General features: G+C 37.8%; 1 protein-coding gene across 1 annotated transcript in view; it reads left to right on the top strand.

Annotated features, from left to right (window-relative positions):
- Positions 1-14,873, top strand: part of insyn2ab (inhibitory synaptic factor 2Ab) — a 34,894-nt gene extending 20,021 nt beyond the window's left edge. The window contains exon 3 of the mRNA XM_020921034.2: positions 14,690-14,873. Within this exon, the coding sequence (XP_020776693.1) occupies positions 14,690-14,873 (184 nt within the window). The remainder of the gene's footprint in view (positions 1-14,689) is intronic.
- The last annotated feature ends 308 nt before the right edge of the window (positions 14,874-15,181 follow it).

Below are 15,181 nucleotides of genomic sequence, written 5' to 3'. Positions count from 1 at the left end.
ATCAAATACCTGAAATTGTCAGGGGCAACTGCAGCTAGGGCACACTTTTTTAAAAAAAAAAATTTTTTCCTCAAACCTGTAAATATATGTATTCTGTACTAAAATGAACAAAAGAATTAGGAACAGAACATGTTATTAAAACACAATACACACAGATAGTAGTAAAAAAGTTGATTTAGTGTTAAGTTTCACTTAAAAAGATTTTTAAAATAACCTGGACTCTTACTGTTTTAAACCTGCTTCAACAATCACAACTAAATCTGAGTTGCCTTAATTTACAAATACTGTAAAAGACACATACACATTTCAGAACCTGAAGAATTCACTCACTGAGCTACAGAGGCTGCATCAGTACCACAAGTGCTGGGGATTAGGTAGTGACCATTCAGGTCAGAGAGAGGCATTTTAAATTGAAACCAACTGGATTTCACAACTAAAACAAAACCCAACCCAAACAAGAGACTGGAGAATCGTCTTGAGAACCAAAACACCAGATTATAACATAAATAGATAAATCAAGTCCATCATATCCAACATTTTTGTAATTAAGAAAAAAAAAAGAGAATTACAATTGTTCGGTAAAATCAATATTTGATTTGCACATGTCTACCACGTACCTAGGGACACAGGTTAAATTTATGATGATGAATATCATATATACAGTTCCTTTAAATCATTGAGGAGTTGTATTTAAGTATATAGCCTGTGTCCTTATAAGATTTGAGCCAGTCACCCCACAGCTCCAAACTGCACAGCTGCTCCTGCCCCAAGGTTGTGGATTAAGACGCCCACATAAAGTTCTGCCTCCTAATCACCCTCGCTCACATCTGCTTATGTGCATGTGGAAACGAAAAGTCCTTATTTGGTACACTTGACCTGCATTTGACCCATTCTTCAATGCCACTGGGGTTTAATCTGTCACAAGGAGGTCAGCCACAATCCTCCTTTAATAACTGTCATACTTACAAATATGACAAGTAACTTTGTTAAACGGCCCATATTACACTATTCTCTGATCTGTGTTATAATATCAAAAAATCTATAATACAGGAAGTGCTCCACAGTGTTTTTAAACTCCATACACCTTCACTAGAATCATTAGGAATATTTCAGTTCTGGCATTGCACATCTCTACTGAACGAAAGGTTAAAAGAAGCTGTTAACTTGACAACTACCACTTCGTGACATCACAAGGTGGAACAGAGCATTTTGAGCTTTGAAGATGTAGACTGACTAATAAGAAAGGATTACTCAAACGTGTGAATGAAACAACACACAACTCTATGTATGCTTTTGGCTTTTGAGGAGGTAACAGCATTCTAACATGACTTAACACTCTCAAGAGTCAGTTTAGAGATATAAAGGACCTCTAAGTTTTTTTGATCGAAATACGTTTGCAGAACTTTGAGATGACTGGCTTATTCCCTTATTTGCTTTTCTTCTCTGTTAATTGGCCTGATAAACCCAAGACAAAACACAAAACACTATTACAATGCTATGAAATGCGACCAATGTTGTGCTCAGAGGAGTGTGAGTAAATTGCTCATTTGCAGACCAAATCCCTGGTTAGGACCACAGCTAACAACACTGTGCCTGAAAACAATTGAGATTTCCCACTGTAGCATGAGAAAAGACTTAGTTCAGTGCCTCATTTTGTCCATGCTGCTGTAATGACCTTGCAGGACAGACTTTGACAATTCATGCATGTTTAATGATATGAGGACAACATTTATTCACTTTGTGCAACACTGGTGTGAAGATAACTATAGAGTATCATACAATATATAATGTATTATGTAGATTAAAAGGTTGAAAATAATTGCGTAATGCCATATATTTGTGTAAGTATGATGTGTACTACTATACAATCTATCTACTATCTACTATACAAAAATAAAGCATACATTTTGTTATTATTAAATGTGCAAACTCTTCAGGTAGTGTTTGTCATTTGCTTGTTTCCATACAAACGTTTATTGCTTTACAGTATCTGAAATGCACAGCTTGGCATTAAACTCCATCGACACAAAGAGGTAATGCCACCGGGTCAAGTATTTCTTTTAGTAATGAAAACACCCGTGATTGAATAAATGCAAGATCTAAAAGGTTTATGAATGCCTGGAGACAAACAGATGGTAACCCTTTCACCAGAAAAGTTACACAATCAACCTTTGAAGGGCTCATATTACACTATTTTCTAATCTCTGTTATAATGTTGTTTCCTCATCACAAACCTGTTCCACCTTGTGATGTCATCTTGTGGTAATACAGGAAGTGCTCCTCTATGTTTTTAAACTCCCTACACCTTCACTTGAATCATTTGGATTCTTTCAGTCCTGGAATTTCCAGTCTCTGTTAAACAAAATGTTAAAGGTAGCTATTAACTTGAAACCTACTGCTTATGACATCACAAGGAGGAACAGAGCATTTTGAGCTTTGGAGATGTAGACAGACTAATAATAATAATAAAGGATTACTCAAACTTGTGTGAATGAAACAAAACAACACCTTTATAACATGACTTAAAGCTCACAATAATTCTTTTTGTGTAATAGTAACACACTGTTCCACTGAGAAAATTAAATCTATGTAACTGACGGTAATCATGATCCACTTTGAAATGTATTAACCATTTTTGGGAAGCTTTTGGGACAATATTGGCAGTTTACTTATTGTTTTTCATTTAAATTTCCAGCACATTCCAAGCTTTTTAATCGAACCACATGATTATATTTGTGCACTATTAGCTTTGAGGCCTGGAGACATGTTCTAATTTAAAGCTGTAGCCTGGCAGCCCATACCCTACACCGTATGGTCAATAAATCGTGGACCGTAGCAGCAGAAGACTCCTGGTAGTCAATCTCTGGGTTTTAGCCTGGCTCTGTCTCTGCACCCACCACCCACCCTCTCCCTCTCCCACCCTCTGGTCCACTGCAGCTCTGTGCCATACATCACCTCAACAAATAGGGCATACGTACAGCAGGGTATGGGAGACACAGCCTGAATGCATGGACGATTAATCAGAGGGGTAATCCTATAGAACTGTCCTTTCTGTAGCCTAAGGAGGGGCGCACAGCTGTTTAGTAAGTGATGCATGAAGAGAAGTTAAAATGGTACTGTAATGGTTTTGAAGTAGTGTAGATCTTGTGTGGCATACTTTTATGTTTTTGGATAGGCTGCCTGGGATCCAGATTATACACTTCTTCAATACTTAAAATACGCAACTTTTTGGTTGGGGTTCCGCAGTATGACATTAAACAGCTCTACCTTACATTTATTCAATTCCAGATGGTTTCAGAGCTCAAAAATACCAAGAAAAACAGGTATTCTGACTGTGATAGGGTTGCCTCTCCACAGATCTGACTTGTAACTTGGTCTGGTTTGGTCTCCATGAAGATAGAAACATTTAATGCCATACTGTGAAACACCCAGACAAACAATAACATCTACATGAAGAAAAGCTTCTGACAGACACTCTACCAGAAAAAGTTACACAATGCACCTTTAAGAGGATGTGAGTCTGGTCTCTGTTTAATCTGTGAGTGTAGAAGGTAGTGATTGACAGGTGGATTAGCCAATCAGTTGCATGCATGGCCTGTCCGTATCAAAACAAATAGGGCAGCTTACAAGGAGAAAACAGAAACAGAGAGATATCATTCTGGACTTGCCAAGAAATTAGATTAGAGAATCACAGAGTGCCAATGTGCTTTGTATTTCTGCAAAACCACAAGAGTAATAGGTTTGATTCCCAGACTGGCCTTTCCATGTTAAGTTTGCATGTTCTCCGTGTGTCTGGGTAGGGTTCTGTTGTAATGTTTCGACACAGGCATCAATCTTCTGAAGTGAAAGTGATTCATAGCATGTGATCTAATGCGCTTCTTGCAGACCACCAACAGAAAGTGCTATTCTCTATTACAGATAAGTGGGTTGAGCGCTGTGTCAGTCCGAGGCAGGTGGCAGGATGTGGTTCATTGCATCAGGAGGTTTTAAACTCCCCTTCACTATAGATTTAAGAGAACTTGGTATATGCATACAACTGCACATCCACAAAGAGGGACTTTTTCAGATAGTAAACTCATAACAAGAGGATATTGCTTGGAAGTAACTCAATATATGTACTGAAAATCCATATACATATATAGATTTAGAATTGGTGAGTTTCAGGTGATATCACAACATTCCACTGGTCAAGAATATTTAATACAGATGGAGACAGATAATAAAATTAAAATGGATAAAATGCAGATTTTTGTTGTAATACAGTGACTTCCAGGATCCAGTCACTAATAAAAATGATCAAATTAAACAGTTGGGAATTTACCTTTTGAATATTTCATGACAAAGTACAATCTAATCAATAGGAAAAACTGGCTCTTGCTGCCATCTGGGAGCAATCTACCAATATTAATTTAAAGTAAATGTTTTCCGGAACAGTTTCATGTGGTGATATTCTGAATACAAAAATAACAATACAATAAGAATAAAGTATAGAATAAAGAAAGAATACACGCAAGTACTCAATTTAGGCTTTGAACTGTACGCAGTAAAAAAAGTGGGGAATGCTATTTAGAATGGATATTCACTAATTTCCGTTCTTTAATCATTGATACATATATTCATAGCAAACAGTGTAACAAACATACATGAAGTATCCAAATATGTGTATTATAAAGTGCTAAAATGCATTTCAAAGGCCCTCACAAAGCTTTCAGCAGCTCTGATGGGCTCCCCTCCGGTGCTCTAGCTTCCTCCATTAAAATATGGTCTGGACTGCCCAGTAAATAAGCTTCTGGTTAAATCAGCATCGAATCTAATAAATCAAATAGACAGTTGTAGCCTAAGGTCTACTGGCCAAAACTTGTTAATGGTCCCGTGGACAACTTTCAAAACTCAGGAGACAGATCCTTCCAGGCTGTCTCTCCAAAACCCTGGAACAAAATGCCTCCTCACCTGCCCTTTCTAGATGTGTAGATGCTTTTAAAAAAGTTTAGGGCTGGTATGCCTGATGTTATTAGACACGTATTTTATGCCGTTTTTACGTTTTCCTCACGTTTGTGACCAATGTCTGTGAAAAGTGCTATAAACATAAACTTGACTTGTATACATTGAATATGCTGCATTTGACCCATTCTTTAATGCAGCTTGGGGCATCTTAGTAGGGGCAGTGGGTGATCGCAGTACAGCACCAGGGAATAAGGGAAAATAATGGCATTCAAACCCACCGTAGTATGAAGCATGTCCTTTTGGGTTAAAGAACAGCATGCATTTCTCCATATGACATCAGAATAAAGTCCAAAGCAAAGTGTGCACATAAAAAGCCATATTTAAAGGCTTGTTACGCGGTGTTTCTGTTTGTACTTTAGGCGAGATTTACAAGCACTATCTTGCCAAATTACTACAGGCCTACCACAGAGCGTAGCGAGGGAATCTTAGAAAGTTTTTGTCTGGCCGGATCAAAGCATTGCCGTCTCCTCTCCTTATCACGCTGTGCAGAGTTGCAAACCAAATCTCAAATGCAGTAATCACAATACGCAGGCCGGATCCACTTTTGGGTCCTAAATGTTTTTTCAAAGTCATTTTTAAGTTCACTATGATAAGACGTTGGGATGTAATTAGCGCCTGTGTCCCACGCTGTGATACTGTGGTTTTTTGGTGAGCAGTTGTCAAGATCGGCTCCTCTGTTTGTCTCGCTAATGAGACTGGGGTTATCGAAGCTGCACTTTTGTAGGAAGAAGGAGGCAATAACAAAGCTAAGACGACTTTCCTGTCTAATTCAAATGTCAGAAGAGGATTTTGTGTGTCTGATTTACATGGGAAACTTCTCAACTGTTACCTGTCAGTGCAGAGTAACTGTCGCTGTGGTGATTTAATCTTCTGCACTGCGATTATGTTACACTAGCTTGCACCTGAGCTACTGTTCTCGTCAATTGGAGGTTTGCTTTCAACTGGAGAAGACTCTGAATCACATGAGGAAACTGACAGAGCTTAACTCAAAATCATTTCTATGGCAATGAATAACACATTTGCTGTTATTTACATTACTGTGTGTCAGTTTTTCACATTCTGATACAGTTATTTATGTGTATTCATTGGTTTCCGCTTTCTGTTATATGCAACATGTTTTAATCTTTTTCCATTCAAATATTTTATACAATATTTTGTTTTCAGTTGCAAATAAATTCTGAAACCCATGGATAGAGGCATATTTTTTTTAACTAACCTGTCCCTAAATCACTTTACATCAAGGAACCATTCACCCATTCGCAGACACTGGTAATGTATGACATCGAGTACAATGAGTAATGACACTGAGTAATTCCTCACTTCCCATGCTAATGCACACTTACTGCTTTGTAATTAGCTCAAGAGCTGCTTATAAAATATTGTATAAGCAGCTCTCACTATATACAGTATTGTGGCAAGACAAAATTAGTTACATTAAAAAATAAATGTATAGAGCCATTAAGAGACTTCTCCAGTTACATTTTTGATACAGGAAACAGCTTTAAAAAGTGGACTTTGCACTGGACCAAGCCATACTATGGTGTTTTGATTGACACTTTCTATTCTACACTATTAGTAATGTCATGTACGCCACCTACATTTAGAGGGATTAACAGACTACGTCACTTTGCGGTCTACTGCACATGTCTCCTGCAGAAAGAGCTAGTGTACTATCTTGTATCATGTCAGCGTCTCATAGGATTTCAGCAGATTTCAGGCTCTCTCGGGGGCTAGGCTAGTTGTCTCGATTAGGTATGAGCGGATGTACGGCTACTGAAGTTTGAGCCATTTCCTCTCGTCATTTACACACTCACCTGCATTTGACGCATATGGGTTATTAAGATGTATCCCACACACTCTATCTCGAGAGAATGAAGTCCTTTACCCTGAAACGTGGCTGTTCGGAGACGACAGGTATTCACCATCACACAGAGGTAGAGAGACAGCACAGCAGACAGCGGTAACAGCAGCCCTCCCAGGAGCAGAAATCAACTCCCCATGACCACAGCAGACACCAAGGGCCAGACCGCCGAGCTCCTTACCCTGCATAACGAAACACATGATTAATCTGCCATTCAGCCTTCCATCTCCAGGCACTTCCCTCTGCTTGTGTGCACAGATGATCTTAGATATATAGGACCGTTGTTTACTCAGACACCTGCTCCCCAGAGTCACCGTATTCCTATATACTGCTGCTGGCTTCACACTTCGAGCAGGTCCATGCCATGTGGTAATTGAGCTGATTCGCCAAGTGATTCATTGTGTAATAATTGCAGTGGTGCGTGGCTCTGCATTGATACAGCTCATGGTCGCAGTCAGGGGAAAGTTCTGTGTGCAGAATGCAGGTTTGTTAAAGCAAAAGTATCTATCTGAGGAAAAGAAATGTGTTAATAAAAGATATGGCAATGGTGTCTATGAATACATTGACAAGTTACATAAAGGTATGTGGTTCCGGTTCAATCACTGTTAGACAAGTAAAGGTGAAATATGTAACTTTTCTGGTAGGGGGTTTGCTATCTGCTCGTTATTTTTCCTAGAATATCCTACAGTATTAGGGTTGTGCAATAATACTGAAATCAATATATCGTATCATTTAATGTGATGATGCAGTATCGATATTGTGGACTGCTGTATCGATATATTGCCAAGAGTATTTTTTGGTAAATTTTACTAAATAATTTTGTTACAATGCTACAGTTTTGTTGTGTGTTCAGAGGAAGGAAACTCCTTTGCGCAACACATTTCACATATTCACTGTTTTGATGATTAAAATGTGCGTGTTTCATATGAACTTTGGACAAGAAGTGGTTTAACAAAGACTTTTAGTATCACAGCCATGATTTAACCATTATTTTTACTGAACCGTATCGAATCAAAAGCTCACTATATCGAGTTATGTATCGTATCGTGGCCTATGTATCAAGGTATGTATCGTATTGGCAACTTATTAATGATACCCAGCCCTACACAATATGGCATTAAACTTGTCTATTTTGCATTTATTTAAAAGTTCTATATAACACAAAACTGACTATTGATTTGTTACCTCTTAAAAACATACCTGGAGTTGTTTCATTTACACATGTTTGAGTAATCCTTCTTTATTAGTCTGTCTACAACCTCCAAAAATCTAAATGTTCTGTTCCACCTCACAATGCCATGGAGTGCAGTAGTTTTCGAGTTAAAACCACCTTTTACCTTTAGTTCAGTAGAGATTGGCTATTCCAAGACTTAAATTAACAATATGATTCCAGTGAAGATGCATAGAGTTTAAAAGCACTGTGGAGCACTTCCTCTATTACTACATGACATCACAAGGTGGAACAGAATGCTTTCAGTTTGAGAGAAGACATATGCCTAAATATGCAAGGTTTGTGGTTTAACATGTGTGAATAAACCAAACAAGAGAAGAAACAACTTTAAAACAGATCAGAAAATTGAATAATATGGGCCCTTTAAACTTGTTTTCTTGCATTATTTAATTAACGGTGCTTTTCTTTCCTGAAATAGAACAATTTGAAAAGCGTTTAATGACATTCTTTGGAACATTCCAAGCAAAGCAATACAATTTCCACAGAGACAAGCAGGCAGCATACCGTAAACCAGAAAAGTTACATAGAGCACCTTTAACCTAAGAACTTTGTACCCATGACTAGTTTATACATTTATATAGTTAGTTAAATAGATACCGATAGTACAGATAGCCATTCAGCACAAACGTAACAATGAAGCTCAGGCATAGAAGGTATAGAGGCACAACCAATCCTGGGTCACACATGTTGCTATAGCGCGAAACAAATACGGTATTTATTTTATGCAGTAAAAGCAAAACCAGCACCTTTCCTTTTGGCACGGTTGGGAGTGTGATATATGAAAAATAAGTAGTGCACCATCAAGTCTTTTCGACAGCAATGCAAAACTGCTAAGTCATGGTGAAACGCATACTTTTTAGAGAGAACACTTCTTTAAAGTCTTTGGGAGGTTGGGACTATATTTAAAACCTGATCTGTCAAGAATTCAGAAACCACAAGAGCCTTTTCTACCTAAAATATGACATCTATATTTTCTCCTATCCGGGCATCTGTTTTACGCTATCTAATGATTCATTGGAAGTCTACAGTCCTTCCTCCCCTGGGCTTTTAACAGAGCAGACACTTATCTTGAGGTTGAGGACAGTTCCCTAGATTCATTATGTCACTTTGAGTATAGCATATCCTTCAGTCCACTAATTACACTAGCCGTCACTGCTGTTAGCCTATCAGCTTGCCTTTGTACCTGAATGTCTCCCTGTCTAGCGTGGACAAGAAACTAAGCACACCGTTTGACCTTCGTGTGTCAGGCGTCAGCTTCTTTGGCCGTGTCCTGACTCCCGAATAGTTTTCGCCCTTAAGACACAAATCCTCCAGATGAACTGCGAACTAGCCTTTTCATTAATAGACTTTCAAAGCAATTAAGGGTCTCTAAATGGTCGAAACTGAAAGCTAGAGTTGACGCCGAAGTCTTTTCTCAAAAACAATGAGCTGCTAAAGATAGGGGGGAGAGACAGGGAGATAAAACCAAGTGTCCTTAAATTGGATCAAGGGCAGCTTGGAGGCATAGGAGAGATGACGACCTCCTTAATTTACCTGGAATTGGCAACAGCTACTCCTAAGTATTCACCAGATGATTCATATAGTTTAGTGCCAATATGATAACTTGATGACAGTATTCTTTGGCAAGGACAGGTACAGCACTTACATTTAAATTAGAATATTATTCTGTTAACTCAACTAGATCCATCTTGCTTCAGATTGTCTATGTACATTAGAGTGTGTTTTATGAGATAGAATTGTAAAGGTACTAAGACAGACCCCTGAGGAACCCCTCGCTGTTTAATAGTATGACCTTACCGGACAGACTTTTTTTGCATTCTCAAAAATCAATGGCTAGGTAGATTGTTGGCATATTTGTTTTGGTAATGATGGTGAGTTGTTAATGATTAAAGTGGGACTAAACATCTAAACTCCATCCACAACCACATTTGAAAAGAGCTACTAAACTAGGCGGTAGAGGGAAGCGGGTAAGAGGAACAGTGTGACTGGTCAAACAGGTATCCACACTTTAAACACCGCTCCTGCAGTCAAGTGCCTACAAAACACCTAACGTTAAATCAAGGCAGTCTTTTGTGATATCACCAACTACTGGAAACTGCATAGGCCACTGAAGGTAGATTCATGTGCTTTTAGACACATCAGAGAGCTGAAAATTATGATTATAATTAGTAGATAATGCTAAACACCATATGTAGTATTAACAAGCGACAAAAGTGGATTTAGTATTTAGTTCCCCTTTGATAGCTTGCCTTATTTTTGTCATTTAATAAATTATGCATTATTAGAAAGTAAATCCTTGGTTAATTTTGTGGCATGCTGTCAAATAGGAGTCTGTGGAGAAGGTTCCACACTAATTAGACACATGGTGAATGTTGTGACAGTGTAAAAGAGAAAAATTTGTTAAATGTGCTTGTTGTATTCCCAGAAAAATAATGAATGCATGCTGCTGTCAGTGTTTTTTGCTCATACACACTGCCTGAACCATCATCAGAAAATCATTTGTCACATTTAATTGAAATATGGATTATTACCGTTTTTGCCATGCCAAATACATGTTTATTTCAATAAAGAATCCAGCAACTGAATTATTTTTCTCCAGTGTTCACTTTTTACAAAACAAGCAAGCAAGTTTCTTAGCTAGAAAAGTTCAAAAGCACAGCTCTTCTGGGGTGCCGGGTCTGCAATGTTCAGTAGTTTTATAAAAAATACAGAAAGAAACACAGGTGAATGGGTAGGGTCAAAAGTATAATAAATCTGATACTAATCAATACTAAAACTACAGAAACTAGATACTGTTTTTTTAGCAGGTATCAATTCAAAAAAATTACATTCACAGGACAGAAATTTATTGTTTCTGAATAGCTTTAGAATGATCTTGAGCTGTATCAGAACAAGTATAAGACCACATAGATTAGTCTAAGCCTATGAGCCACAACGGAACTTATTAGACAGATATAAGGCCACATGGTAATAAAAAACAGATATAGATAGATAATAGATAATCAAATTTTGTTGTTTAAATGAATTTAAACCCATGCTTCAATACCTCTGGAACAACCAGTGAGAAACAGGACCTCTAACTTTAACTCTAATCTTTAAACAGTGCAACCTATTCATAGTTCAGGTCTCATAACTTATGGAGAGTCCAAGTTAGTAATTCATCTTTCATATTTACTCATATATTCTCTTTATCTATTTGACAAATTTTAAATGATGTAATCTTGGCTTTGAATAACGTAGTCTTAAATTGACAAAAAATACATTTGACATTAGAGAAATTGTTTTTAATTATCATTGTGGTATCCAGTCTATTCCTTGGTATCGAAATCAAGTTTGGAATTTTAATACCGTGCTTTATGTTACCATATAGTCTTGACTCTGTGCTCATTTGTAGTCACTGGTACCAAAAATGAAAATTCAAAACGCACTTTATCACTTTTATAATGTTGTCTCTGGCTATGTTTAAGCAGATGTCATTCAATGCAATAGTTGTTGAAAAACCTGGAAATATCTTTAGTCACAGGCGTCATTTTGGCAGATGCAAAGCTCATGATTTATGCTGCCTCTTTCCACTCTGCTGCTTTGAAAGTGAACCACACACTCTAGGAACAAATACATTAGCGGGGTACTACAAATCAATAGCAATGAAGTGAAAAAATATGATGTATAATATTGCCTTTAGCCAGAGCTTGAATATGCTGTTAATCAGGTTCTCCTTTGCTTTGTAGCTGTATTTCGAGGGTATTAAACTGGATTTCACTCACCCCCATCCAAATAAACAAATGGTCAAAAGAGTCCAACTATATCAAAATATAACTATGCTGGCCTGTGGTTGTAGGATGTAGTGGGACTTTTGGCTCCTTTATGAAATCTCAATCTTTCGATCTGTTCACTTCAAAGAGCTGTTCAAAAGACTGGCTGTTTATACATGTATTTATATGACAGAAGCCAGTGTGAGAACTTATTTTATCCACAAACTAATCACAGAAAGAAAAAATTACCAAGGCTTTGATTTGTTTAAAATGGTTCAAATTGAGCGTGAGTGTGTTTATCCTTTAGAATGATGCAGGATCTAAATAAAACATTGCCCTACATTAATAATTACAAAAAAATTCAATGTTATTATGATATCAAATATGATTTTCTGCACAAAGCTCTCGCTCACGTTGCCTGCTCTGCTTCTTGTCCTGATTCTTGTGTTGGTTCAGCGTTTATCAGTGTAAAAATGCATACAAATTATAAGAAAAAAGACTCGGTTCTTTTAAAAAATGAGATCTGGCTCAAACAGTTCACGTTAATGCTTGTGTAACTTTTCTGGTGTTATTGCTTTGTCTGGAATGTTTCACAGTATGGTATTAAACATCTTCTTCGTAAACTTCATGGAGATCAAACCAGACCAAGTTACAGGTCAGATCTGTGGAGAAGCGCCCACATTCAAAGTCAGAATGCCTGTTTTTGTATTTTTGTATTTTAGGTATTTTTGAGCTATAAAACCACCTGGAATTGAATCAATATAAGGTAGAGCTGTTTAATGTCATACCGTGGAACATTCAGGGCTGAGCAATGACATATTCGAGACAAGCAGGTGATGGACCCTCTACCAGAAAAGTTACACAATGTACCTTTACGGATCTGTTCAAAAGGTATCACTAGTTAGGAGTAACCTAGATTCTGGCTCTTATAATATACTAGTAAATATAATCTATGGTGGGAAAAGCCCTTTGACTGCATGCATAAGGTGATGCAAGGGGATTCTATTCCGGTGAGGGAGCCTGTGAAAAGTGGATGTGCTGGGAGTGATAAGTGGCGCTGTTGCCGGGGCAGGTTGCCGGGGTGTCTGCAGTCTGGGGGTTTGTGGTACCTGTCTCTTGGTTCAATCAGGGCTGCAGTGGATGACACATGGAGTGAGTAAAGCAGAAATGAATTAGAATGAAGCGGAAGAATTGAGGCTAATATTTAAAAGGTGCACTGCGTAACTTTTCAGGTTGGGGTTCTGCTCCCATGGAGACGGTATTGCTTTGTCTGTAATGTTTCACAATATGGTATTAAACTTATATAAGATGTATTTATTCAATGATAGGTGTTTTTATTGCTTATAATACATTTAAAAACACACATTCTTGCACCTCTTCACAGATCTCACTTGTATATTGGCCTGGTTACCTGCTTGTTTCTATGGAGATTGAAAAGTTGAATGACATACTTTGGAATATTGGAGGTAAAGCAAAAACATCTGGTAACTGGTGGGCCCTCTACCAGAAATGTTGCACAGTGCACCTTTAAACTGGCAATAATTTAGTCTATCTAGGGCTGTGTGAGTGAATGGTTCTTTTGCATTTATAATTACCTTAATCATCTTTTAACAAACATTCTCAGAATTTTCAGTTTGCCTCTCATGGTGTGCCTGCTGATAAAGTGGAGACCTGCAGCATCAGTGGGTGTCACATAAGGTCGAAGGTTTAGCGAGGCATTTCTTTGTGCAGTTTACACATTTTACACTTTGTTTTCTCTGGGTGCGCCACTTTCACCTATTGACCTATTGAACACAAGGCTCCAAGGGGAATGCGCAGATCTTCAAACACAACCCAGCACTTAGTATGGATGAAGTGCAGAGAATGTGTTTCAAGGACAATGCAGTTGTAACATAAAGCAGTTGTATTCTTTGTAATGAAATCGTACAAAACTGCCCATTTAATGGTGGGTTCCACTTTGTTCAGTGCTTGTTTAGTGTAACCGTTTGTCCCAGTTCAGTCTTTTGGGCCTTTGTCCTCCCTGTGGATATGCACAAAAACAGTGTCCTAATTCACAATGATCACAAACTAGTACATTTTGTCACTGGGTATTAAATGGAATTCTTTCAAATCTGCCTTGGCAAATTTCCCACATTCATACATTAAGATAAATAATGCCAAACTGTCTTTGGATCTTTGGAACATCATAAAATAGTTTTGTAAATTGTAAACACATGTCTGAATCTAATGTTTAATATTGGAACCAAAAAGAAATCACTGAATTTATGGAAAATAGCACATAAATAGTAAATTTTCTTCCTCCAAAGTCTGAACCCTGCACCAGAAACTAAGGATACACCGATACCAATACTGGTATTGAATATCAGTGTTAATCCAGGAAAATTTGTTCTCTGATATTGGTTCCGCCGATATTCTGGCAGAGCCTTTAACTGAATGTAAAGAGACTATTTACTGACTAATGTACATAGGTCCAGGACAAAGTTGTTCAGTAGTTACGTGCAGGATAAATAGAAGTTACATAACACAGCTGGATAGATTTTACAATACATTGACTTGTTTCACGAAAAAAAAAAAAGAAAATTCAATCCCTAGACTGTTATCAGTTTATATATCAGCAGATACTTAAAGCCATAGTATTGATATCGGAACTGAAAAAGCTGGATCAGTGCATCCCTAAAAAAACAGCAGCTTTTACTCAAAGAGAATTGGCTGTAAACCCCTCCGTTAAAAAATCGCAAACTTCAAAAATCTTGAAAATTCTAACCTCTGTATCTCCACAGGATTAAAATTCTATTACGTGCAGTTCTAGTGTCTAATTCCTGTTGTGTGTTCTGGTTGCAGTGTTGAGCTGGACTTCAAACTGCAGGAGGACAAACTACAGCCTCTGATGAAGAGACTGTGCCCCATGGACAGTCAGCAGTGCCCCGCTCTGCCTTACCCCAACGAAGTGTTCACCTCCACCCCAAAGAGGAAGTCCAAGTCTGAGTCCAAGAAGCACGCTCGCTGGAAACTCTGGTTCCTTTGAAGACAGTAAACCTGTGGAAACTCCATTTTACTGCGTATATAGTGGTTGTTGTTCTTACGATGAACGAAAAGATGGGGATTAAAACCCACACGAAGGAGTGACACTGCAAAGGGGTTCATTTGAGATTCTGGAGATTAAAGGAATATGTTATCTTTTGGGGGCTGGAGAGGAGGACCATTCAACTGTTCATCTGGTGAGCTTTTGAATACATATAGGCCAATCATTATAGACCAATTAAATCTGATAAAGTCGTGGTACTAATTAGTCAATTGGAGTTGCTGTATTTTGTGTTTTTGCTCTATATGAAT

This window comes from Boleophthalmus pectinirostris, unplaced genomic scaffold (genome assembly GCF_026225935.1).
Source record: "Boleophthalmus pectinirostris isolate CB_2022bp ecotype Guang Dong unplaced genomic scaffold, ASM2622593v1 HiC_scaffold_5, whole genome shotgun sequence".
Lineage (NCBI taxonomy): Eukaryota > Metazoa > Chordata > Actinopteri > Gobiiformes > Gobiidae > Boleophthalmus > Boleophthalmus pectinirostris.
The sequence above is the reverse complement of the archived record's forward strand: the minus strand, read 5'-3'. Positions and strand labels throughout refer to the sequence as shown.